The sequence below is a fragment of the Armigeres subalbatus genome, chromosome 3, assembly GCF_024139115.2.
Source record: "Armigeres subalbatus isolate Guangzhou_Male chromosome 3, GZ_Asu_2, whole genome shotgun sequence".
NCBI lineage: Eukaryota > Metazoa > Arthropoda > Insecta > Diptera > Culicidae > Armigeres > Armigeres subalbatus.
Window position 1 is genome coordinate 134,030,226 of NC_085141.1, and position 27,410 is coordinate 134,057,635.

At 39.6% G+C, this 27,410-nt stretch overlaps 1 protein-coding gene across 3 annotated transcripts in view; it reads right to left on the reverse strand.

The window, feature by feature from the left end:
* Positions 1 to 335: 335 nt before the first annotated feature.
* The window catches only part of LOC134223794 (5-aminolevulinate synthase, erythroid-specific, mitochondrial), a 42,976-nt gene continuing 15,901 nt past the window's right edge, over positions 336 to 27,410 (reverse strand). The window contains exons 1-3 of one of the 3 annotated variants that reach the window (XM_062702992.1): positions 17,297 to 17,493; positions 1,209 to 2,858; positions 336 to 1,144 (exon numbers count right to left, since the gene is read on the reverse strand). In XM_062702992.1, the coding sequence (XP_062558976.1) occupies positions 1,019 to 1,144; positions 1,209 to 2,804 (1,722 nt within the window). In that variant the 5' untranslated portion in view covers positions 2,805 to 2,858; positions 17,297 to 17,493 and the 3' untranslated portion in view covers positions 336 to 1,018. Of the gene's footprint in view, positions 1,145 to 1,208; positions 2,859 to 9,918; positions 10,278 to 17,296; positions 17,494 to 27,410 lie in introns of those variants that run through there. The other 2 variants (XM_062702989.1, XM_062702990.1) reach the window with 2 other exon arrangements.

The window sequence follows — 27,410 nt, forward strand, 5'->3', positions numbered from 1 at the left end:
TCCGGAAGTTGCAGTAAAATAAAGAAATTGAAAAAAAAAAATGAGAAACAAGATTGTGGTTGATACGAAGCCATTCCAAGCAATAAAGCTGAACATCGTACGAGATAGGACATGCTGCAAGAATGCCGCCGAACAACCCTGTAAAAATGGGGTTCGCTTTAGAGCCGATTGGCACAAGAGGGCAGCGAGCAAGGTGGAATAATATCGACAGATAAAAGTAACGATGGAGATGGTGTGAAAAATTGTGTTTAGATTTCGGGCGAACATATCCAAAACCAGTCCACATCGGAAATAGAGGACCAGTCCGTAAATATGTAATAACAACAATATAGACATTTTGTTTCTTTTGCAACACAGATTTATATTTTGTATTTCTCAGAGTTTATTGTCAACAACATATCGACAAACACGTTTCATTATGCTGGTTTATGCACACAGTTTTCGTACATCTTAGGGATAAAATACAAGGTACGTAGCGAATACAAGGAATTTAGATTTTGGATGCTTTATTTTGTTTAAACATAACGATTTCTTGCTATAATCCAATTTAACAACAGATAACAATGAAAAAATAAAATGTGTACGATCTTCTGAATATATCACAAACAGTATACTAAATTTTAGGTAATAATATCTCATCTATGGTGGGTAAACCTAATATTAACAGGCTGCCCCTACAAGCATAACTGTCACAAATATAATTTTTTACGCATATGGGACAGATATGTCTTTACGGGCAATTGGACAAATTAAAAGATGAAAAAAACATCGAGATTTTGTAATTTGGCTCAACTGTCTACCTCTGGAACATTTTGGGGTTGTGGCTGCGATATGCTGCTGCATTTGTTGAACATTGAACGTTGTACACCAATCACCAATTCATTTCCGTCATGGAATAATTAGCAGTATGTAGTGAAAAGCTGGATAGTGACCCATCACCTGGAAAGAGGGGAAGAAGAGCTATTGGCGTTGACTCTCCTCCGCATTTAGCACTTTGTGCGTTCGTGGGCATGGGCGCTTAGTTGGCAACAGCTGCTATCTGCGGGCAGTTGGGGATCTGACAGTTGATTTCAGCCGAACAGTTGGCCTTAGTGCGAGCCTCGAAGCGGTCGAACAACAGCGGTTTGCGGCAGAACGTGCATTCCTGTAAAAAAGTGCGTTAGTATCGGCATTTCAAAATTTGTTATCTCGTAAAGTTGCCAACTTACCGCAGTGCACGCAGAACCGTTCAACGGCATTCCTAGGTCCTTCCAGACAACCTTCATATCGCGGATCAGAATATCCATCATCTCCTTGGTATGATGCGGAGTTGGTGCCAGGCGTAATTTCTCCTGGCCACGTGCTACCGTTGGGTAGTTGATGGCTTGAATGTAGTGTCCGAAACGTTGTATCATAAGATCGGACAGCTCGGTACATTGGGCCGGATTGCCGATCTTGACTGGAATGATATGACTTGGAGTATGTTCCACAGGGAAACCTTCCTTCTGAAGTAAACCGCGAAGGTAACGGACATTTTCTTGGTGGCGGGCGCGTAATTCACGTCCCTCGTCCGAAGCCAAGATGTTGACGGCCTTCAACGCTCCAACTAGAACCGTTGGAGGTAGTGAAGTAGTAAAGATGAATCCGGCAGCATACGATCGCACCATGTCGACGAGGAGAGACGTACCGGCAATGTAACCACCTACGTTGCCGAAAGCCTTTCCCAGTGTTCCTGAGATAATATCCATCTTGTGGAGCAGTCCCTCTCGTTCGCCAACTCCTGCTCCGTGTTCTCCATACAGACCTACGGCATGCACTTCGTCCACAAAGGTCAGAGCACCGAATTCATGGGCCACATCGCAGAGTTCCTCCAATGGACAGATTGCACCCGTCATGGAGTGCACAGTTTCAAATGCAACAATCTTAGGTAACGATTTGTCAACTTTCGACAGTAGCTCCCGTAAATGGGCAGGGTCATTGTGGCGGAAGATATGCTTCGGCACACCGCTGTTCTTGATTCCTTGAATCATCGAAGCATGGTTACCAGCATCCGAGAAGATGTGGCAATCGGGAAGAGCTTTCGCCAGCGTAAACAACGTTGAATCGTTGGCTACGAAACACGAGGTGAACAGTAGAGCGCCCTCCTTCTGGTGAAGCTGGGCTAGACGGTTCTCGAGATTTTCATGGTTTAGTGAGTTTCCGGAAATGTTTCTAGTACCACCTGCACCGGCTCCGTAGGTTTCGAGGGCATTGGCCACCGCTTTCTTTACCTCCGGATGGCATGACATGCCTAAGTAGTCGTTAGAGCACCATACAGTGATTGGGCGCTCGCCCCATGAATACTCCATAGCACGTGGGAACTTGCCGGCTTCGGCCAAACGGTTCACCTTCTTGAACACACGGTACGAATGATCCTTCTTCTTGCGCATGATTTGCTCATGGAAGAACTCCTCGTACTCGAACGGACGGCTCGCGGGAACATCCACGCTCTCAGCGCCGAGTTCCTTCACGTGGGGGGCCGCCGAGTCCAAGAAGGGGCACTTCTTGGCCTCCTCCTTGGCCTTCGGTTGCTGCAGCGAGCTCAGGTGACGGCTCGGAGTTTTCACCTCCAGCTGCTTGGCGGCCGCAACGGGTTCCTTCTTCTTGGTGGCCACGGTACCGGCCGACCCAGCCGCGGCATCCGAACCGGATCCCGCCGGTGGATTTTGCAGGCTGGAAATGGTGCGGGCAACCACCGGACACTGCGAACCATACGCCTTCAGCAGGGCCGGGGCGTAGTTGCGCACGTAGCTGGTGCTCAGACGGGTCAGGAATGGGCAAGGCATCTTCTTAATGCTGCTTACCGAGCGGAACAGTGATGGCGAGGCGAAATTGACGAGCTGTGGGGCGGGAGAAAAGAAACGACGGAGCTGGATTAGATAAGAAGTATGTATGAATACATATCAAATTATTTTGAATAATTTGTTTTTATGGCATGAGATAAGTGTAGCTGTGTTCAAAGGTTGGAAGGTTAAATCGTGAAATGTATGAATAAACGTTGAAGGAATGTTGGTGTATGCTAACATTTTAAAACTTGGTTGTGCAAAAGTAATCAATTAAGTTGAAAACCGGAATGGCTACCCTAGCGAGGTTATATTTTTATCGAAATCCAATCGTTAAACCTTAAATCGCTTGTATACTATACTGCCGCTAACCGCAAGTCGAGCACATCTGTATATGGAGCCCCATATACATCGACAACCGAGTCCTCGGTACTGCATTCTATCTGAAGAAATGTCAAATTTTACCGAAATCTTCTGTTAAATCAACTGAGCACTCGGTAAAATAAAACCGAGCATTCCGGTAATTTGCACGTAGAAAAAAAATCAGTTTTGCTGATTTTTCAGTACTTTTTTAACATTTATTCGGTAATTTTTTGCGGTGCATCTGTAAAAAAAATTACCGAATGATTTGTAATTTGTTTTTATTTATATTTCAGTCGTAATTTAATTAAAAAACTAGGTGAACTAAACATTTTTATTAATTAATAACTCATATAAGCATATTTGTTCGTGCGCATGTTTTTTTTTAAATTGGGACAACTTAACTCCCAGAGTCTTGTAAACATTTCTTGAGCATGAAATCCGATTGTGTTGGGCCATATTTTGCGGTGTGACTCAGCGTTCCCATCGGAAATGAAACAAGTGTAGATGCCACGTGCTATACGCGAAAGGCTGAAAATTCTTTGTAGCGGTGGAGCGTAGCACCCTTCATCACTTTGAAATCGAAACCTCTTCGGAGAGGAAACTTCTGGGAATATAATTGAAACCATGTATTTAAAACATAGTTAAAGTCTAATTACATTACTTACCATAAATAACGTTGATAATTCTGGGTTCGAGAAACCCATTTCACTCCACTTGATTTGGATTGAAAAAATTCTGCTGCCCAGCCATTCGTTTTGAACTCGCAAACTTTTAAAAAAAATGGCGCTTTCTCAACCATCACGTATAAGACGACTGCTTACTGAGAACTCGGTTTAAAATTTAACGATGTCGGTAAGCTTAATTACAGAGCACGGTAAAAATAAAGAACAATGTATGAAAACCGAGGTGCTCGGTAGGTAATATACTTTGACGTTTCATTTTACAGAGAGATCGGTGAACCATATTACAGATGTCAGTAAATTTTCAACTAATAACCGACAAAACCAGTAAAATAAAATACCGAGCTGAAATTATTGATTTAAGTGTGAGCCGTATGCTGCCAGACGGAGCTAATTCTTTTGTATGCAGACGACATCGTCCTCGTAATATGTACAACGGTCAAAAGCGGAAGGATTTCATCGGAAACTGCAGGCGAAGAGCGTGAGATGCACGTCGTCCAAATGTGCGACGAGATCCGACGCAAAATATAACCATTGATCGATTTCCCGTTTTTGATCAACCGCCTGTCGATTCTATGTAGGTGTCACTCGGGATCGAACGTTTACATTAAATCCGCAGTGTAAGATAGTCAAAATAGCCTGCAGGTCGCGACTACGGATCCTACAGATGATTGGAGCGAAGCTGTCGTGTGACAACCGCACGATTCTACTGCAGGTGGGCTCGAATGTATTCACCAAAAAGCGGACATACCGAATAGGACTAGTGAGCCGAGGAGGACCGGAAACATTGCTCCCACATGCAATATGCAATGCATGTGGTCCGCTTCCGGAACATTCGTAACCAGCCCGATCAATTCTGTCATGGCAGAAGCCAGAGATGGGGCATCACTCGTCGCAAGCACGCTGTAGTTCTCAAAGACAACGTTCTTGCATCAAGTGATGCTCCATCAAATAACAGTGGCTTGCGCCGCCAATGTCATCGAGCTTCCGACCGTATACTCTAAGTAACCGATACCGCGCTTCTCGCTGTCGGAAGTAAGGCAGAGCGATCGTATCTGGCACGCCCGTAGACCGTCGATAGTATGGGACGTAAAGAACAGTATCCGAGCAGGCGACCCACTAGATAGAGTTCTTCCAGCCGTCCAACATCTGCTTTCGACTAGATTCCACAGGTCGATGATAGTTACACTGATGACTCCAAGCAAGATGACAAATTAGGGTTCGCATTTCACTTCCATGGCGTGGACAATTTAGTCTTCCGAAAGAATGAAGCACTCGTAGCCAGCCTGAGCCAGACAAACGCGATTGTACGCGTAATAAATGACTGAACCTCTGAATGACGGGAACCTAAGATAACATAAGCAAACTTATCTCATCGCCAGAACTACACGAAGCCTTTCTCGAGTGTTGTTGCCAATAGATCTGGAAGCAATCGACGCATTGTGAGGTAAGACGTCTCACAGTCACAGTTTTCTCTTTATTCCACCTGAAAATAGATATTGTCTTGCCAATAATTTCAGGTCACTATCAAACAGCGGGACTTCTCCTACTCGGTTCAGATTGTCGATTATACATCTTATACATAGCACTTCCCCACTGCCGACTATTGTCGATGTTGATAAGCCTAGTGTCACACCTAGTGAACACACATTGGTTGATAGCACGTTCAGATTATAAGCTATATCGTGCTATATCACTTGATATAGCGAATCTTGACATGAGATGCCATAAGCATTACTTCCAGTGAAAACTAGATGCACAATCACTGATATCAAGTTACTTTATATCAAGTGATATACAGTCGACTCTCTACATCTTGATGTTCTACATCTCGATATCTCTCCTTATGCCGATGGTTTGCTCAGTCCCTTCAATCTATATACATTTGAGCTTTCTACATCTCGATAACATCCCTATCTCAATTTCTCTCTATATCGATGTGTTCTGATCATATTTTGTTCAGGATTTACTCTCCTTATGTCGATATATTCAAATATTTAGGCTACTAGACCATCTTTGGACAATAACAAACACATCAACAACAAAAAACCACATTTGTTTTGTTGTCGTCTTTTTCATAGCAACGAGCTTTTTTGGATCTAGTACCCATTTCAATTTTTTTCCATTCCTCGATCTCTCCCTATCTCGATGGTCCCTTCAATATCGAGATGTGGAGAGGCGACTGTAGCTCGTAATCTGAAGTACTATAAGCAGGGAATCAATATTCGAGCAACGCCTAACAATATACCCTTTGTCGTCAACAGAGTTTGTTACTGACAAACGCACCTAGCGACAAACCTTTATCAGAACCCGAACACAATATGACAAGAATCATTTGCCTTGCATGCTCTGATATTTCCGAAAATACGATGCTAATTTTGTGATAATTGTTCAATTCTCGAATATTTCCATAAAAGCAGAAACTATGATAGCATAAATTTGCTGTAGAGATAATGCAAAATAACGATATGAAAAGTTAGCAACGAAATTGTTTTCTTTTTTGTTGCTGACAAAAAAAATCGGATCTTTGTCATTATTATCTCCGACAAAAACAAAGCTTTGTCGTTGGTTCTCTTTTGTCGCTTGTTTCGCAAGCGCATTTCAGAAAAATTGATTCCCTGACTATAAGACAAGAAAAAAAGATATATTCGGTGTCTTCCACGAGAATTCGACCACCTTCCGAAAACTTCAAGAACCGTTTTCGGTTTATGTTGCTGAGCTGGCAGCAATTAGTTTCGCTTTGGGGTTAATTTCCAATCAGCCCGTAGACCATTATTTCATCTTCTCGGATAGTCTTAGTTCTATCGAGGCACTCCGGTCGATGAAACCTGTTAAGCACGCATCTTACTTTCTTACAAACATAAGAGAGTAGATGCGTGATTTGGTCGAAAGATCATTCAAGATTACCTTTGTATGGGTCCCATCCCATTGCCTAATCTATGGCAATGAGAAGGCAGACACGCTAGCAAAGGTGGGCGCACAGGAAGGTGAAGTTTATGCTAGACAAATGTCGAATAACGAATTTTTCCCATTAGTCCGTCAGAGTACTCTTCAAAATTGGCAAATGAATTGGACACAAAACGAACTTGGACGGTGGATTTTTTCCACAGTTCCAAAAGTTTCTGCGCGAGCGTGGTTCAGAGGTGCGAACTTAAGTCGAGGCTTCATTCGCACGATGTCGAGGCTTATGTCCAATCACTATTCACTAAACGCACATCTCTATAGAATAAATCTGGTCGATAGCAACCTATGTAGGTTTGGAGCCGGTTACGGTGACATCAATCACGTAGTTTGGTATTGCACGGAAAATGACGCGTCGAGATTACAACTATTGGATACCCTTGTGGCCCGAGGTAAACAACCCTACAGGGGGGAAGTAAGAAATGTTTTGGGGGATCACGATGTGGTTTATATGCAGGCCATCTATGCCTTTCTTTGCTCATCTGACATTAAAGTCCAATACCCTATAGCCTTTACGTATACTTAGTATACGAGAAAGGCAAAAAAGACAAGAAAAGGAGAAGATGACGCAGATGATGATGGAAGATTCAGGGTTAGGATTTCTCACTCACGCGACAACAGATCTCTCCACCATCTATTTTCAACAGGATAAATTACAGTGCGATAATCTCCGGCACAAGCGATGATGCGAAAGATTGTTATCCATCTTCCCATATTTTGCGAAAATCTAATGCTGCTTACTTTGCCTCTCCAAACTGATTGAATCTGACGATGCGCCACGATAAGTTCAATACAGCAGTTTATCTCTTTTCTCTATCATTTCAATATTGTTCTGGATTCTAATCACATCGCGGTCCTTAATTTTTGTGAATATGCTTGTAAAATTTATCTGGAGAAGCGACGAGAAGGAGAAGTAGTCCTATAAAGAAACTCTAGAAGATCTTCGCTACACGTTTGCAATATCGGTTAATGGGTTGGATTGCAGAAACGATTGGAGAAAATTAGATGATTTGGTAGTGAGTCGTTCAATGACAATTGGAAATCGAAGACGATAAATGAACAAAAGCAAAATTTCGAAGAAATAGGATTTGTTTAATACATTGCAGAAGGAATTGAAAAATCAAGCAAGAATTCAAAACTTTAAGACTGTTACGGCCATCATGCAAGCAAACTAGGTGGTGGGACATTTCCGAAGAAACCAAATGTGTGTTATTCCTGCAATGAAGATCATTCTGTGAGGTAACATAAAACAGATCGGTTGTATCTATTAAAGCTATAATTTCAAACGACGCGACGGTATAAATTTAAAAGATGTGTTACATAAATCAATATTTCGATTTGCAGTTAAAATAAGCATTACAGACAACCTGCAAGCAACTTGCGCAGGAACGAGCTGTTAAAATGCTTGCTGATGTGCCTATTTAAGGCATGTTTTTCATCGGATTCACATTAGTTTTTGTTCAATGTGTACATCGGGGCAGTGGTGCTAACATATTTTCACATATTTTTTAATGAAATTTTGTCAAATGTTGCAACTCTATTTAAAAGCTTTATCATGCTTTTATAAAAAAAATGAACTTCCTATCATAATATTTTACATATCAAGCAAGAGCTCATTGTATTTTGCTGAGAAAGAAAGACAAATTATTGCAGCTTCGATTATAATAAAATCTTCTTCAAAGATAAAATAATCAGCAACACTGTATGCAAGATCTTTTACATGTTTGCTGCCAAAGTTCATGTTTAATGGTAAAGCTGCGCAAAAAGGATCTGCTAACAACAAATTTAGCGTTTAATTCGCCATAATAATTAACAGACGATAACAATACTTCCGCACTGCCAGTTCAATAGGTAGATTTGGCTTTACTCTTTGCGTAACTCTGAACAATCGACTATGTTTGCTGCAACTTCATGCATTTGGTAAAATCCCATGAAAGTTCAGTAGAATTTCTCGTAGGAATTCAGAAGAATTTTCTTCGTGGAAATTCTGAAGAAATTCCCGTGAAAATTCCAGAGAATTGCTTGTGACAATTCAGAAAAAAATCCTGTGTCATAAATCAGAAGAATTTCTTGTTGAAATTCAGAAGGTTTTCCCTGAGAAATTCGGAAAAGTTTTCTCGTGGAAATTCAGAATAATTACTCCTTAAAAAAATCGAAGATTTTTTTTATGGTGATTCAAAAGAATTTGGGTGTAGAAGATCAGAAGCATTTCCGCGGAGATTCCGAAGAATTGTCCGTGGAAATTCAGATGATTATTTCGTGAAAATTCGAAAAGATCTTCCCGGGAAAATTTAGAATAACCTTTTCGTGGAAACTCCGAAGAGTGTAAGCTTGAGTGAAATTATAAGTTATCGAAACGCTTGTTATAGTGGACAAGCAAGGGGTGTACTAAGAAATAAATCAATATCCGAAGAATTCTAACCTAAAACTCACTAAAAGAAATAAGACAATGAATCAGGTAAAGCATGTGATTTATTAAATCCATAAAATCGAAAACTTAAGAAACTAGAGACAACACTAAAACAAATCTATCAAGTTGTTTTGTTCAAAACCACGTTCGCAGAGTGACTACATTGTTAAATCTATATGATACGGAGACACGTTCGCCGGAAAAGCAAAAGGTTCAAAAGAAAAAAACACTCCAATGATAGTAATATGATACTGTCTTGAGTGTTTTTTGTCTAGTGTTTCAGATACCTCGCATGTTATTATTCAATTCCCAGTCTGAGTACCGTACTTATGAAAATTGCCACATTGACTACCACGTGTAGTGGTGGACGCAATTGTGCCATGTCGTCATCATTAGTGGCAAAAAGCGTTCTAATAGGAGGGAGGGTTCCTCAAGGGTGCACGCGTATCACTTCTCCGCTTGCGACGATTACTAGCTATTATTTGCTAAATAAGTGCCTAAAGCAATAAGCCAACGCTAATTTTGAGTTCCCCAGGGGAAGTTAACCAACATCCAACGGCCAATAACTTTGAATTGCTAATCGTCACCCTGCACTGTCACTGACGCCAATTGGAATGGCTGCGCGATCGCGATCACCATTTACCTACCTACTTGGATTGATTGATTTAAATCCAAGCGTGATTTCTGAACTTTTCATTCGCACCTTATTCATTTTCCTTGCAGTAAACTGGACCGATGTGGGCACTTCAAACGTCGATGATTGATTTATCTCCACGTACAATTAATGGCAGCCAAAATTAACACCGGCGGGTCATTCCGTCACACTGATCGGCTTATAAACTTTTGAAACAAAAAAATAGTCTGGTTTTCGGTTGGTTACTGTGCAACCTTCGGCGGCCTAGTAGATCTGCTACTGATAGCACCAGGATAGCACTGCTCACAAAGCACGAGATACACACCACCAGATCAAACCAGTTCGAAATTGTGTTGTATCAGACCGCCGTCATAGGACTAGCTAAAACAGTACTCAACACCTGGCAGTTACATCAACGACTGGCTTAATGCTCTGGTTAAGGTAGCGCAATGAACTAACGAACGACCGACCGTCAAGCGTACTCCGAACAGAATCTATACCGAATAACCCCCCTCCAAAGGTTTTAGAGCCTTTTTATAAGGCACGGCAGCACGTTACTGTCCGGCGTTTGCACAGACGAATTCGATCCCCGAGCTATCAACCACAGACACCAAAAAATGAACTCTAACGGGCAGAGGTCAACCTCCCTCCTATCTTCTCAGCAGTGAGTAGGCGGTCAAATTTGGCAGTGCGCTTCGGTACCTAAGAAGGATGTCGTTGGATTAACATCCGCTTCATAAGACAATGCTCATGATGGAATCTGCGAGTAGAACTCTGGAAACCTCTAGAATACGATTTGAATGGGAGATAAGATGGGATGCAGCCGGAAAGTGAAATTATTTGCATTCTAAGTAGCATGTGCTAAATGCATAAATGGGAATGGAAAGACTCTGAACAATCGATGGGTAGCAGCTGGATGGAAATCGACGGCTGGCATGTCGAGACGAAGGTTGTAAAGAATTGTTCGCTGTAAACGCGAGATGGCGAGTTCGTGTCTATTGATAATTGATTGTGCGGGGTGAAATATGAACTGAACCAGTTCTTTGTGAATGGCTATCGTAATATTGACATTAACTTCTAACTTGTATACCTCTTTGTCGTGTCTTTATCTAATTCTAATCATCGGTTCATTATTATTATGGGTTTGGAGTTTCAATATCGTTTTCTTGTTGACGTTACATTTCAACTTTCATTTTAAGCTCTCAGGGAAGGTTAGATGTGTATTTGATAAACAGAATAGATCATATCTTTGTGTCCTCAATTGATTAAAGGTTTTAGATAACAATTACAGTTTTGAAGGATGTATTATGTAACACAAGCTGAATAAATCACTTTGGCTTGCTATTATCAGAACAGCCCTGACTGACTAATTGATTTAATCAATCACTCCTGTTTTGATTACGATAGACCGAAGCTTTCATTTAAATGAGGAAACGATTCAGGTAAATCCGGATACAGGCTGTGCATGTGCTTAGACAAGACAAGACAAGAGCAAAACGATTCATGTTAATCCGGTTTGGATTGAATAGAAAATTATGTAATTTAAAATTCAACTTGTTGCGCGAAATCCCTGGACGTGAATTAAATTTTGAGATCTAAAGCAGTTACACAACAATTTCCATGGGAAATTCATTCGAATTCCCATGGGAAATTCATTCGAATTCCCATGGGAAATTCATTCGAATTCCCATGGGAAATTCATTCGAATTTCCATGGGAAATTCATTAGAATTTCCATGGGAAATTCATTAGAATTTTCATGGGAAATTCATTTAAATTTCCACGGGAAATTCATTCGAATTTCCACGGAAAATTCATTCGAATTTCTTCGGGAAATTCATTCGAATTTCCTCGGGAAATTCATTCGAATTTCCTCGGGAAATTCATTCGAATTTCCTCGGGAAATTCATTCGAATTTCCACCAAAAATTCATTTGAATTTCCATGGGAAATTCATTCGAATTTCCAGGGGAAATTCTTTTGAATTTCCAGGGGAAATTCTTTTGAATTTCCAGGGAATATTCATTCGATTTTCCACGGCAAATTCATTCGATTTTCCACGGGAAATTCTTTCGAATTCCCAGGGGAAATTCTTTCGAATTCCCAGGGGAAATTCTTTCGAATTCCCAGGGGAAATTCTTTCGAATTCCCAGGGGAAATTCTTTCGAATTCCCAGGGGAAATTCTTTCGAATTCCCAGGGGAAATTCTTTCGAATTCCCAGGGGAAATTCTTTCGAATTCCCAGGGGAAATTCTTTCGAATTCCCTGGGGAAATTCTTTCGAATTCCCAGGGGAAATTCTTTCGAATTCCCAGGGGAAATTCTTTCGAATTCCCAGGGGAAATTCTTTCGAATTCCCAAAGGGAAATTCTTTCGAATTCCCAAAGGGAAATTCTTTCGAATTCCCAAAGGGAAATTCTTTCGAATTCCCAAAGGGAAATTCTTTCGAATTCCCAAAGGGAAATTCTTTCGAATTCCCAAAGGGAAATTCTTTCGAATTCCCAAAGGGAAATTCTTTCGAATTCCCAAAGGGAAATTCTTTCGAATTCCCAAAGGGAAATTCTTTCGAATTCCCAAAGGGAAATTCTTTCGAATTCCCAAAGGGAAATTCTTTCGAATTCCCAGGGGAAATTCTTTCGAATTTCCAGGGGAACGAATTTCCACGGGAAATTCATTCGAATTTCCACGGGAAATACATTCGAATTACCATTGGAAATTCATTCGAGTTTCCACGGGAAATTCATTCGAGTTTCCACGGGAAATTCATTCGAGTTTCCACGGGAAATTCATTCGAGTTTCCACGGGAAATTCATTCGAATTTCAAAGGGAAATTCATTCGAATTTCCACGGGAAATTCATTCGAATTTCCACGGGATATTCATTAGATTTCCAAGGGAAATTCATTCAGTACCGTCAGTGGGGGTGACATTGGGCCAAAATGTGATATGTTCCAAGGAAATGTTGTGAAGCTCTGGTAGTTAACCTTGGAATCAAATGTTTATTAGTTTGGTACGATCTTGAATAACAAATTTACCGCTGTTTGGAGAAAAAATAATGAGTGCGGCAAATTCTTTAACATTGTGCACAATTATTTTTATATGCCATCCAGCATCTCACTGCACAAAAGTGAGCACCAGAAAGAAGAAGAAGAAAAAAATTCGGGTACAAACGACCCACCTCCTGGGTTGTTTTGGGTTAGCGTGTTTAGCCCATCGCCAGATCATGGCCAGGATGTTGCGCTCACACATTTTTATTAGAAACCAGCAGACCCGACAAACTTTGTTTCGCTAAAATTGATTAATTTTCTGCTTAGTTCTCGAGTTATGCAGAAATTTCTGTGTCATTTGTACGGGAGCCCCCCTTTCCAAAGGAGGGAGGGGTCTCGAGCCATCTTAAGAACCTTTCCCGGCCCCAAAAACCTCTGCATACAAATTTTCACGCCGATCGGTTCACTAGTTTCGGAGTCTGATCGGAGATTCAGACAGACAGAAATTAATTTTTATGTATATAGGGTAAGGGTATATAGATCAAGGTGGCTTAAAAAACACTTTTCCGTTTTTTTTGATGGGCCGCTCTCTTATTCCGTGTCTCTTTGATTCCCTGATGCTCTAGACCAGCGGTTCTCAACCTTTTTCTTGAGAGGTACCCCTCCAAACTTTCGCATTAAATAAGTTACCCCCTTTTGAAAGTAGGATTCCAAGCCTTTGAAAGAATAATTCAGAGCCTTTTGAATGGAGCCTTCCGAGCCTCTTGAAAGAAGCTTCTGAATCTCTTGAAAGTAGGCTTCCGCACCTCTTGACAAGAGGCTTCCGAGCCTCTTGAATGGCGGCTTTCGAGCCACTTAAAAGGAGGCTTCCTTTGCATCTTGAAAAGATGCTTCTGAGCCTCTTGAAAGTATGCTTCCAAGCCTGTTGAAAAAAGAATTCTGAGCTTCTTGAAGGGAGGCTTCCGAGCCTTTTGAAAGAGGGCTTCCATTTCACTTGAAAGTAGGTTTTCGAGCCTCTTGAAAAGAGCCTTCCGAACTTTTTGCAAGTAGGTACCTTATAAAAGGAGGTTGAGCCTCTTGAAAGGAGCTTCTGGATCTCTTGAAAGTAGGCTTCCTCACCTCTTGATGAGATACTTCTGAGCGTCTTGTAGAGAGGCTTTCGAGACTCTCGAATGGCGTCTTTTTCTAAGTCTTTTGAACGAAGCATTCCAAGCTTCTTGAAGGGAGGCCTCAAGGAGCCTTCCGGGATTTTTAAAAGAAGGCTTCCGGCCTTCTTAAAGTTAAGCTTCCGGCCTTCTTAAAATGAGGCTTCCGAGCCTGTTGAAAATAGGCTGCCGGGCTTCTTAAAGCGAGGCTTCGGGTCTCTCGAAAAGAGGTTTCCGGGCCTCTTGAAAGCAGACTTCCGAGCCTCTAGAAAGGAGCTTTCCGAGTCTTTTGAAAAGAACCTTCCAAGCCCCTTGAAAGTAGGCTTCCAAGCCTCTTGAAAGCATGCTTCCGAGCCTCTGGAAAGGAGGCTTTCGAGCCTCTTCAAAGAAGGCTTCCGAGCCTCTTGATAAAAGGCTTCCGCGACTCTTGAAAGGAGTTTTCCGAGCTGTTTGAAATAAGGCTTCCGACCCTCTTAAGACGAGGCTTCCGGGTCTCTTGGAAGGAGGCTTCCAACCCTCTTGGAAGGAGACTTCCGAGCCTCTGGAAAGGTGGCTTCCGAGAATCTTAGAAGGAGGCTTCAGAGACTCTTAAAAAAAGGCTTCCGAGCCGAGCCTCTTGATAAGAGGCTTTCAAGCCTCTTGCAAGGGGGCTTCCAATCCTCTTGAAAGGAGGCTTCCTCTTGAAAGGAAGCTTCCGAGCCTCTTGAAAGGAGGCTTCCGAGCCTCTTGAAAAAAGCTTTCCGAGTCTTTTGAAAAGAACCTTCCGAGCCTCTTGAAAGAAGCTTCCTAGCTTTTTGTAAGTAGGCTTCGACTTTCTTGAAAGGAGTCTTCTCTGTAAAAAGCCTACATGGCTCTCAAACGGAGGCTTCCGAACCTTTAGATTCTAAATTTCAGTTCAAAAGCATGTTCCTAACATTTTATTCAACTTTTTTTTTAGATCAGGTAGATTGCATTGAAGATTTTTCAGATTTGCTCATTCGACGTTTTGTCCGTTTGATCTTTTGTTCCGCAGCCCTTCATACGCTGAGGTGGTTGAGCAGGGCAGGATTCAATTTGCTTTGATTTACTGATCGCAATGTACAAGACAAAGTTTTGAAATAAAAAAATACACAATTATCAAAAGTTTCAATAAGTTTCGATTGGAATTTAATACGACCGCCATTAAGCATTTTTGTTCGAGGTACCCCCTAGGGCCAGCGAAGGTACCCCCAAGGGTACATGTACCTCAGGTTGAGAACCGCTGCTCTAGTCAAAATTTCAACCAAATCGGTCAGCGTTTGGGCGGTGCTAAACTCGATGGAAGTTTATATGGAAAAAAGTATGCAAAAACATCGAAAAACAGTGATTTGCATTTGGGCGGCACTATTTACGATCAATAACCATGATACTCATTCAGTTCTTGTAGAATTAAATACAGAATGTTATGCTGAAAACCGCGAAAAGATTAAAGTTTACTAGGCAAAGATATTAGCATCTTACTGGAGTGTTGTAGGGGTGAATTTATTTCTTTTCAAAGGTAAAAGAAACGAAATTTTCTCAAACCCCACTTCAGAGAAATGCTAATAAATTATCGCGGTAAAGATCAATTCCACAGACGAATGGCTGGTCCAGCCGGTAGACAATGAAGCGGGTCAAACCTCATGTTTTCAAGGTAAAGAAGACGTCTAATCGAATCGATAAACAGAATACGGTGCCCATATCTTGCGTAAAGGCTGGGGCCTCATTGCGCATCTCCTTTCGACAGCTCTTTCGTATGATAGTTTGCATGGTTTGCTCTTTGCATGTCGAGGTGCGCAATGCCACCCCTGGTTTACAGTTCGGAAAACGTGTCACGGGATTTGATCCCCAAGGAATTTTTAAAGGAGCGGGATTTACGGGATCTGTAAACTAGCCTTAAAGGACGGCGAAACGTACATGAAAGCGGACGTCAAGTAGATCCCGGCCAGGAGTTTTTCTTAGGCAAGCCTCGCCTATTCAGTAGGCCGTCCCTTATTTTGCAAATGTGTGGAATGTTACGGTTTCGTACTTGCAAAATGTTTCAATGGGAAAACTGTCAAACGCAACGCAAACGTATATACGTGCGGGGCTCTTAAGATATACGACATTTTGGATTCGGATAGGCTTGTCCTTAATAGTCCTCCTAAGTTTTTAGTTAATTTCGTTGTAATTTGACGGAACATTACCAGTTTGGCCACTGTAGAGGGTTTGAAAAATAGTTTACGCGCCTTTTTTCGTGAGTGAAAGCTTAGTGGATGACGGTGTGTGGAGCAACAACTGTTTTTTTTCTTTCAATTGTTTCAATATGTTGGGACGAGAGTCTGGAATATTGAAAAATATAATCACGTTTCCCAGGAAATAATAAATTCTTGCAGATACACAAGTTTATTTTTGAACCAACATTATTACAAATATATTAAAAATTATGTCTCAGTAGTGTTTTCAGCTTGGCTTCAGAGGAGAAAAAATTCAACTAAATATGAACCGAAACAGCTCTCACAGACGAATGAAGAGTATATCAGTCATCAGCCAAAACTACAAATAATCTTCCAAAATTTATATGCCTAAATTATATACAGTTCCTGTATGGTACTTAAGCAGAACTATATTAAAACCTTTCATTCGCTGGTTGGGTGTAGAGACATAAATGCTGTCCAATGAGCAACTCGAAGTAGCTCGAAGTAATTCCCATCCCTCTCATGCCCATTTGTTGACAAAAAAAACGAGCAGGCCGGGAACAACTTCGAGCTACTTCGAGCTGCTCATTGGACAGTACTATACTGAACAATTTACGAACAATAATGCAACAAGAAAACCTTTGAACGAATTATCATAAGATAATCTTAGACGTGAACACCCGCAGAATGGTTAACACCTCCAATTAAAAAAAATAAAAAATGATAGCTCTTATCTGCTGACTCATATTTTAACAGCTTCGGTAGATCCATAGAAATCGAATCAAAATTTCTCAGAAGGATATTAATTTACAGCTTTTAGAAAGTTATGTTTGCAGAAAGTACGACCCAGCAGTATTTTATTCGAAATTTAATTTGAATGCACTCAATGATGCTCGTAAGTGTATTTGCCCTCGCTGGTTGCATTCGCACCAAAAACCAAATCAGTACATTATCGTCAGGTCTACGACCTGAGATACAAATTGCGAACTTCAGCTTCAATTCAACAAATAAAATCATTGCATCACCTGCCACTGGCAAAGACTGTCTTGCTTCACATTTACTTTTCGAGGTCGTGGGTCATCTGACTTCATTCGTCGACTCACATTCTCCCCGCGCGGTAACGCAAGGTAAAACCACAAACTCACCCAATTCTACTTCCTCAACGTGTTGCTGTTTCGGGAACGGAGCTTTTCGAAAGTCAAGTGTGCGCCGAAGATTGACGTCGTCGATGTTTGTCACAAGCGATTCCGGAATTTGATAAACTGTCACTAGCAGATCTTGATTGGTTTCACTGCGCTAACTGAATTATTGCTGCTGGCGGTTTGAGTGCTGGAATGGAACTGACTCAAATGGAATTGTTAACTCGAAAAAAACCTGATCTCCGATTTCTTTATCGCTACGCGACGACGCGGTTGACTGTATGAGTCAAAGTCCAGGAGACCCACTCAAAATAATTTAAGTGGGGGTAGGCGCAATGTGCTGAGCACGCTATACACTATTTAAAGTGTATATGCTTAACCGGACTAAAACATATTTGTACCATAAAAAAAACTAATATTTAATTTGTTCATGGGTGTTTGGTTTAAATAGTTTTGTTTTTATACAGTTTTGCAACAAGCCAATAATTACGCTAGAGGCTAGACATACGAAATCTCCAACTCCGTAGCGTATAGGGTGTAGATACATATGTTAGGGTTCTTTAGTTGAGCTAGTGATATCTCATTTACCTTTTTATAAATACGGTAAAGTTGAGCAATACTTTTGGCATTTGAGAATGAATTTACGAATCATTTACTACCTTTAATCTAACCGTGGTCTGAATGGTAACTTTAAAAGATATGAAGCTTTCCCAAATAATAATACTAATCAAGAAGATAAAAATAAAATTATCCTTTGTTTGAGAAACTGCATATATCCATTTTAAATAATTCCGAGAAAACAACAAAAAACCGTTTTTGAACAGATTGGCAGCGAATCTTTTTGATTTCTTCGATACAGATCAATAGTTTTTCGCAAACTCAACATCATGAAGCACTTATAGTTCGAAAACTGCAAGCAGTACTCCATAATTGCTCTTCAAAGTGCGTGTACATGTGTAGTTTACCAAACAAACGAAAAAAAAATGGCAACAGAGATCGCCAAGCCAAACTTGGTATGGTATCCATGGAAGCTACGACTTAAGCATTCGTGTTATGCTTGCTCTACTAGAATAAAACTAAAACATCACAACACATCAGGTTCACTTATTCACTCTGCTTTCAATTGCTGGGATGAAGGAGAGAAAGTATCAAAGCCTCCCATGCAGTGTATTAGAGTTCCATTCTCATAGCGGACTAAATTTCCCTAATGTCTGAAAAGATTTTTCTAACAGCGTGTGGTAACAACACTCATTGTTAGGTTACCAAGTGATTGCTTCGCTCAATTGTTTCCCATTGGTGAGCGATGAAGATCTTTAAACTTTGAATCACCGAACACCAAACTTCAACGATCTAGAAAGCTTAATCGATTAGGCCGCAGTAGAGCAACAAGTTAGCATGAATTTAGTCGATTTTTACTCATGATTTGATTTTTTTCCGATGCCTGGTCATGAAGCTCGTAATCTGAAAAAGCTATAACACTTAGAGGGAAAGAGGTTCGGTTATGGGCACCCTTTTGTATTTGTACACCAAACATTTGAATACCAATGGAAAACTGGACAAACAATCTTACTACTAGCGAAGAAATCAGCTTGTTTTCGTCGATTTAACTAAATATTTCCAACTTGCGAAAAATACCCAGCTTTGCCTTTGGGTGTTTGCGATGCAACTGTCATATCCTGAAATATTTGAAGCACCGCACTCTTGATCAATTTTCGTGCTATTGTTTTGTTTTCCTCAACCATTGACCCAAAGCTTTATTCTACTGATTTTCTACCATTCCCTATTAAATTAACCAACTTTATGTACATACAAACAAACAGATCCCAAGACGAATCGATTTGGGAGAAAATTTTGCAAATCTGTTAATCTTTTCGTGAGTTAAATAGTCAAGAAGGGAACCTGACATTCTCAAATTTGAGAAATGGAGAAGAATGCATGAGAATCGTTCAGATTAAAAATAGGATTCTAATTCTAATAGCCGAAATTCTAAAAGAAAAAACAATTTCCGGTATTTTTGGTAAATCTTATATTTACTTTTTTTAGCGAAAATTTTGGCTTTGCTATATGACGTGTTTATTTTGCTGGGGTGCTGACATTTAACCGCATGACGATAACGGCAGAAACTTATTTGAATTGATTTTTTTCGGTGAAAAACAACGGCTGATCACGCAGTGATTACAGACCTAAACGAGCAATCCCACTATCATATTATTTGTCTAATATTTATGCTTATCTTTACCGTTCAGCCCTATATGGAAACATGATATTACGGCGCTTTGTTATCAAAAGTTTTTTTTTCTTATCGCGGATGTGACCAGATAGTGTTTTGTTACACACATGCAGGAATTTTGTGGCGGTTAGATCTAGAAATTTGATACTCCTGGCAGTCTACATATGAACCAATCTACTCTTCCTTTATACACAAGTGAACAGTCAAGCTGCTGCCGTTTATAGGCGTAATTAATTTGAATTCATCACCGTGAATTTGTCAAGTAGCAATGACTTGCCACTTCAGGGTGTATATAAAGAGCAGTGATGGTGCATTTTTGCTGAATAATGGTGAGGTGACAAAGAGGTTCTGTGTTGGTGGTTGAATTTGTTTTCATTTTATTTTGGTTGAAAACTGAGAAGGTGACATACGCCAATTCATGTTTGAATACCATGATCACCTCTTAAAGGTTACTACAAAGTTACAGTGTGGACTTTTATTCGTTAATATTAAGTCACAAAAATTTGAGATGATAACCGTATTTAACAACCTGAACCACACATATTTCATTTTTTTACATTACATGTTTCTGTGATACTATTAGAAGAAAACTTCCAAACAATTCATATGTTTTTATTTGATAATTACATGAATTAAAATTTATGAAGACAGTCTCATATTAGCATGAGATTCAAGTAATTACATATTAAGATTTCATTATATAACGAATTGGTTCAAACAAACATATTTGATACAACTGTTATGCTATGTGCAAGAATGTGTATGTTTGTCTGACAAATATTTAACGTTTTTCTTGACTTTTTTTATTAACTCCTTTTGAAGTCAATGCATTTCGCATTATCTAGTCTACGAAGTAATGCAGAAGCGTCTATTTCACTGGGAAGTGGAAAGTAAGTGACATTGTTAGCCACTCACCACGAGTTTGTATCAGTGGTGATAAAATCTTATATATAAAAATGAAAAGGTCTGTGTTCGTATCCGCATAACTCGAAAACGGCTGGATAGATTTTCTCCATTCCTTCAGCAAATATGTCCGTTATCGTTTCCGACGGGTTTATATGATATTTTCTCATGCGACAATCACGAGTAAGGGTGGAGAAATGATAAAAACCTAAAATTAAGATATTTCGCATGGGCAGCTCAGAACGCGCATTTTCGCCTACTATGCAGGACAACGTCTGCCGGGTCGACTAGTCTTTATAATAAAAATGAAATGGTCTGTGTTCGTATCCGCATAACTCGAAAACGGCTGGATGGATTTTTTTCATGTCTTCAGCAGAAACATTCGTTATCGTTTCCGACGGGTTTATATGATATTTCCTTATGCGAAAATCACGGATAAGATGGAGTAAATCGTGAAAAACTAAAATTAAGAATCGTATGGAAACTTTGCATGGGCAGTTCACACCGCGCATTTTCGCCTACTATGCAGGACAACGTCTGCCGGGTCGACTAGTAGGTTATAAACTACAGGGAAAAAAATATCGCTTCGGTTCCATTTGTTCTTCTGACCGAAACAGAACAGTCAAATCGTACGGATTTTTTCCTTCCTCCCAATTCCATCCAGCAAAAGATGTTCCGGACATCGACGACACCGACAATCTCTCATTGTAGTTTATAACCTCTTTTGTGTAGATTTGAAGTGGTTGATGAGTTCCTGTATGAACATACTTGGGCACACTGGTGGCCGCAAAAAACGATAAGAGAAAATATATTGGAAAACGCATTGTGGCAGAAAATCTCACTTTCTTTGGACTACGCAAGGTGTACCATACCTCTCGCCACCTCAATAAATTTCAAACCAAAAACACAACAGAAACTCTACACCTCACGTGATTCGTTACTATGCCACAGCATGATCGACAAATACAAACCAGCACCGCAAACCCAAAGTGAATACAAGAATGCACCACACTGCGGATATGTTTTGCTGAGTTCTTATTTCAAGTATCGATGCGTTGGACGAGCCTCGCATCACCGAAGGAGCGTAGCAAGCGGAGCGTCAAATAACAAAACAATAAACATAATGGACGCGTTACAGCTACAGCATTCTGAGTCGATATTAATTATGTTTGTCAACACTTCCCCAGGCGCCTCAGTCTTTCCATACTTTACATTAATGTTAAGAAAAGATGTTTTGTAAACCCAAATTTACTTTTGCCTATAAATACCAAATGAGAACCGAAATACAGACAATCTTTTATCAACCTCCAAGGTTTCAATGTGCTCTCTTGTGGATACCACATACCGAAATCCTTTAGGTACTAGTGCATTGGCCCGGGTGCCGATCACCACTAGGGAAGATTAGTTCCGCTGTTAAGATTCGATCCGCCTTGCGTAGTCAAAGTTTTATTAATTGTGGAACCAAGCTTTTCACGGCCAAGCATGGTTCATGGCGACCGTAACAGGACTACAAGCAGATTCATTCTCAGACAGACGAAATTCAAAGTCAGGTAAACAAAATGTTAGACGAGAATATAGTAGAACATTCCACTTCTCCATATAATTCACCAATTTTACTTGTTCCAAAAAAATCAGAGAATAGCAATAAAAAATGGCGTTTAGTAGTCGATTTCCGACAACTTAACAAAAAAGTTTTGGCAGATAAATTCCCACTTCCAAGAATTGACACTATACTAGATCAACTTGGAAGAGCAAAGTATTTCAGTACCCTCGATCTTATGTCAGGATTCCACCAAATACCACTTTCAGAAGACTCAAGAAAGTATACAGCATTTTCGACCCCGTCAGGTCATTATCAATATACGAGAATGCCATTTGGACTAAATACTAGCCCAAATAGTTTTCAACGTATGATGACAATAGCCATGGCTGGATTGACGCCTGAATACGCTTTCATTTATATAGATGATATTATTGTAACAGGATGTTCAGTACATCATCACTTAGCAAATCTAACTAAAGTTTTTGAACGCCTTAGATATTACAATTTAAAACTAAATCCAAGTAAATGCAATTTTTTTCAAAAAGAAGTAACTTATCTTGGACATAAGATAACTGATGAAGGTATATATCCAGACGAATCTAAATTTTCAGCCGTTAAAAATTTTCCAGTACCAACAAACGCTGACGAGATACATAGATTTGTAGCATTTTGTAATTATTACCGAAAATTTGTTCCAAATTTCGCAGAAATAGCAAAACCATTGAATGATTTGCTGAAAAAAAATGTTAAATTTAGATGGACAAACAATTGCCAAAAAGCATTTGAAACTTTGAAAGCACATTTACTGTCACCACAAATACTGAAATATGCTGACTTTACAAAAGAATTCATTATAACAACTGATGCTTCTAACGTAGCTTGTGGAGCAGTACTATCACAAAATTGTAATGGCAATGATCTACCCATTGCATATGCAAGTAAAACATTCAACAAAGCAGAAAGTAAGAAACACACAATATACCAAGAGATGATTGCCATACACTGGGCGATAAATCATTTTAAACCTTACATTTATGGACGAAAATTTAAAATAAGAACTGATCATCGACCCCTTGTGTACCTTTTTGGTATGAAAGAACCTACCAAAAAGCTTACGCAAATGCGTCTTGATCTAGAAGATTATGATTTTGAAATTGAATACATCCAAGGTAAAAGCAACGTCGGTGCTGATGCGCTTTCTAGAATCGCCATCACATCGGATGAATTGAAACAAATGTCTATATTAAAAGTAAGCACTAGATCAATGAACAAAAACAAGATTACGACGAAGGAACCGAATTCACGAGATATATCGGGTGGCCAACCGACGATCTACGTAACGGAAAACCCTTCAAAAACACACCAATTACCAAAATTGTTAACTAATACGAGCTCGAATAAAATAACACTAACGATAACGGATCCCAGAAGAATTAAAGAAATTTATACACAGCCGATGGAATTCAGACTCTAGAGTCAGTTTGTCTAAGGTTAAATGACGTTTTGAAAAAGTTAAAAATTAAAAAGCTAGCCATGTCGACACAAAGTCACATATTTGCGATTTTATCAGTAGAATCGTTCAAAAGTATCGCGAACAAATCATTAAAAGACGTCAAAATATTACTATACAAACCGCGCGTAAAGATCACGAAAACCGATGAAGTTGAGAAAATATTATACGATTACCATGTGACATCAACTGGAGGTCACATTGGACAAAACCGACTATACAAAAAACTTAAGGACAAATATGAGTGGAATAATATGAAAAAAACCATCTCACGATTTGTCAAAAATTGTAAGAAATGTAAAATAAACAAAGTATGTAAGCATACTAAAGAACCCACTATAGTAACAACAACCCCTGCTAAACCTTTTGATGTAATATCAATTGATACAGTAGGACCTTTACCTAAAATGAACCAAAATAATCGTTATTGTATTACAATCCAATGCGATTTAACTAAATTCATATCAATTATACCTATACAAAATAAGGAAGCCTCTACTATAGCTAGAGCCTTAATCGAAAATTTTATATTAGTTTACGGAAATTTTCTTGAAATGAGATCCGACCAGGGAACAGAGTATAATAACGAAGTAATAAAACAAATTGCTAAAATTCTCAAATTTAAACAAACTTTCGCTACAGCCGATCACCACTAGGGAAGATTAGTTCCGCTGTTAAGATTCGATCCGCTTTGCGTAGTCAAAGTTTTATTAATTGTGGAACCAAGCTTTTCACGGCCAAGCATGGTTCAAAGGCACTTCGATTGAATAGAGTTAACCATTGTGCCAAATTGTCCATTTACAAAACCTTCATACGGCCGTTATGCTTAGTTTAGACAAGGCTAGTGAATTGGACAAGTCGATTGAATTGGATGCAAATTGAACGTCTAAACACCTTATTTCAACTAACTGGAACGAAAAGAAAGTTGAACATATTCAACTTTTGGCATGTTAATTGAGTTCAACTCAGTTGTTCATGTCAAAACGTAGCCTTAGTCCTCTATGGAATCTCAAAAATGCTTTTGACGTATAGATGAAAAAGCGGTACGTGGAGGTGCCACACGGGCCATGAATTGCAATTGCTGTTGGGAGACGTATTAATCGTTTATATCGCGAAAATCGGACGACTGCGGTGGGCCGGCCGCGAAGTCAGAATGTCGGACAGCAACCCCGTGAAAATGGTTCTCGATGGCTAACCGACGGGCATAAGAAGGCGAGTTTAGTTTGAATAAATATTTCAATCAATGTTTTCAATTCAATGAGTTTTCAGAACATTTTTAATTGAATAAATATTTAAATAGGGGGAAATACGGCTTTGGCAGGTTTGTTCTATTATTGGCAGGGGGGTTTTTGTCGACCAAATTTTATGAAATTTTGCCACAATATTCTTTGATATGCAAAGAATGTTTAGGCCAAATTTGAGCCTAGTCAGTCATAAAAAACCCCCTTGCCAATAATAGAACAAAACCTGCCAAAGCCGTCATTCCCCCTACATAAATCATAATCATGTTTAAAATAAGGACATGAAAAGTGTACCGTTTTGACTCAAATCCCGATCATGACTCATATTACGAACACTGGCGTTCTAGCTATAAACTATTATTTTTATTGCTTTTCCTTACGGAGGACCAAGATTTTTTTTTTCCTGTCCGGGTGTGCCACTGCGACCAATTATTAGATCTATTGTAGCGTTACCCGTATCCTTAGTGTTTAAGTGCATGTCGAATTACTCCAGTGCTATTGAGAAGCAATGGAGTATCGGTTTCGATACAGTTGTTGTTTTGTTTTCTCAAGACCACCATGACAAGGTCCCGCTATTTAGACCCTTCATAGTGAGCAATCCCATTGAAGGCGCGCCCCTTATCAATAGGAAATCAATCCTTTCTTGAGAAAACAGAACAGTAATACTGTTTTTGGCCATGCATCGGAGCCCTAGCCACATCCTTGTCTTGCTTCTATACCGCCGGAAATAAGTATAAAGACAAGCATGATTTTCATACATTTTCATCATGATGGAGGATCGATATCTCGATTCGCAGCGATTCGATTTGGCTGAAATTCTACTAGGCACCTGTTTTTAACTTGAACTATCGATCTTTGAGTAAATTGTATACATCTCTGTTGATTTTGACCTCAAAATCTGGAAATAATTATAAAGACACCACTTTTTTATATGGAGCTCCATACAACGGAACTGTCTTTATAATTATTTCCAACAGAAACGCGTATAACCAGAATATATGCATAAATGTAACTATCATTGAATAAAAATTCAAGTCATTTTAGGCTTGTTGGCAAAAAATCAGCCCAATCGAATCACTAAGAATCGAGATATTGACTTCCCAATATGGCCATTTTGTATGGAAACCGAGCTTGTCTTTATACTTATTTCCACCAGTGTATAATATCACCAGTGAAACAATGAAAGCCCGGGATTTAGCTCTGTCTACAAGACCATTTCAAGCAAGAGAATTTGTTCAGTAATAAGAACTTCCGTGTGTTCCTCTCACTACCATTGTTCACCAGTTCAAGAAGAGTTAGTACGTATTTAAACCCCTAACTCGATTTTTCCAGCAGTCAGTTCGGCCTAGGACCGGGTACCGAGGTTTTTTAACTAATTGCTTGAAAAGTTGTTTCCGCTGCATACAGTCTAGCCTCAAACAAGAGGAATTCGAGTCTTTCAACTGTCTGCAAGGTAACATTAATTATGTTTTATTTCTGAGACTGCTGTTGGTAGCGAGGACTAAATACGATGAATCCTTAATTACCACAACTTATTGCCCTAGCTAGAAAAATGGATTAAGCTAGGGCTCTGTTTGGTAGATCTTACACCGCAACACACTACGTCAAAGTGATCTACCGTGTTACGGGAAAAGACCGTAGGGAGGACCAAGATTACAAACAAACTCATGATTCCGATGGAAAAAACTGCGCGAAAATGTTGAAATGGCCATTCAAATGCGAGTGTTAGTGTTCGATTTGAATCAAAACGGTACATTATAAATATGATTCAAATTGAAGAAGAACGAAATCATTGTCAAGTTCAAATGACATCTTTGATTTCGCAAAATGGAACAAGGATTACCAATACTCTTTGCCCGATGAAGGCTTGTAACACCGATATGATAATTACTAATGATGCATAGCGCTCCACTGTATGTCCGTTAGCTGCGTCGACCGTGAAAAATAAAATGGTTGCGAAAAAGTTCGTGGCAATCAGGACGACGAACTGCTTCATGTGGGCGGGTTTTATCTTGGACAGAATGGTATTTTATTTGCTGACGATATTAGAGTATGGCGGCAGTGGTGTTGACTGGTCGAGTCTATTGGAGACGAATGATTGTCTATAGACGAGTTTCCAAAACATCAAAAATGTTGAAGGGTGTGACTTTTGTTGGAACCCGCTGTCTATAAGCAACGGGACTTTAACGAAACGTTTTCCCGACACAGCTTTATTATATATATTTTTTTGTTTCCCATAACTTCATTTCCGAAGGAGTTAGTGAAAACTAAACTGAAAACCTTTCTGTTAGCTAGATATTTGATAGAGTAGCATCACAGACTGTCTGTGTAGTATTATATCTTTGACTTAACAACAAAATACAGTACCATCATTTATCAAAACCAATAAATTGTTGTTGCGTAGAGAAGCGCTTTCAATCTTAGATTCAGCATTCTACTGCCTATTCATACCTTCAGTAGATTTGCGATCGATATTGCTCAGACACTATTTATAGGCTCATTCACTAATTACATAACGCATCAAGGGGTGGGTGGGTACACATTTTTTTAAATTCATTTCTTTTATTTGATAGGTTAATTCTGTATTTTTTTGCGTTATGAAATTTGTGAATAAGCCCTATACAGGCTGAAATGGAAGAAGAAATTGTGTGCCATAAAATTATAGTTAATTGAATTCTCGGTTGGCAGTGTGT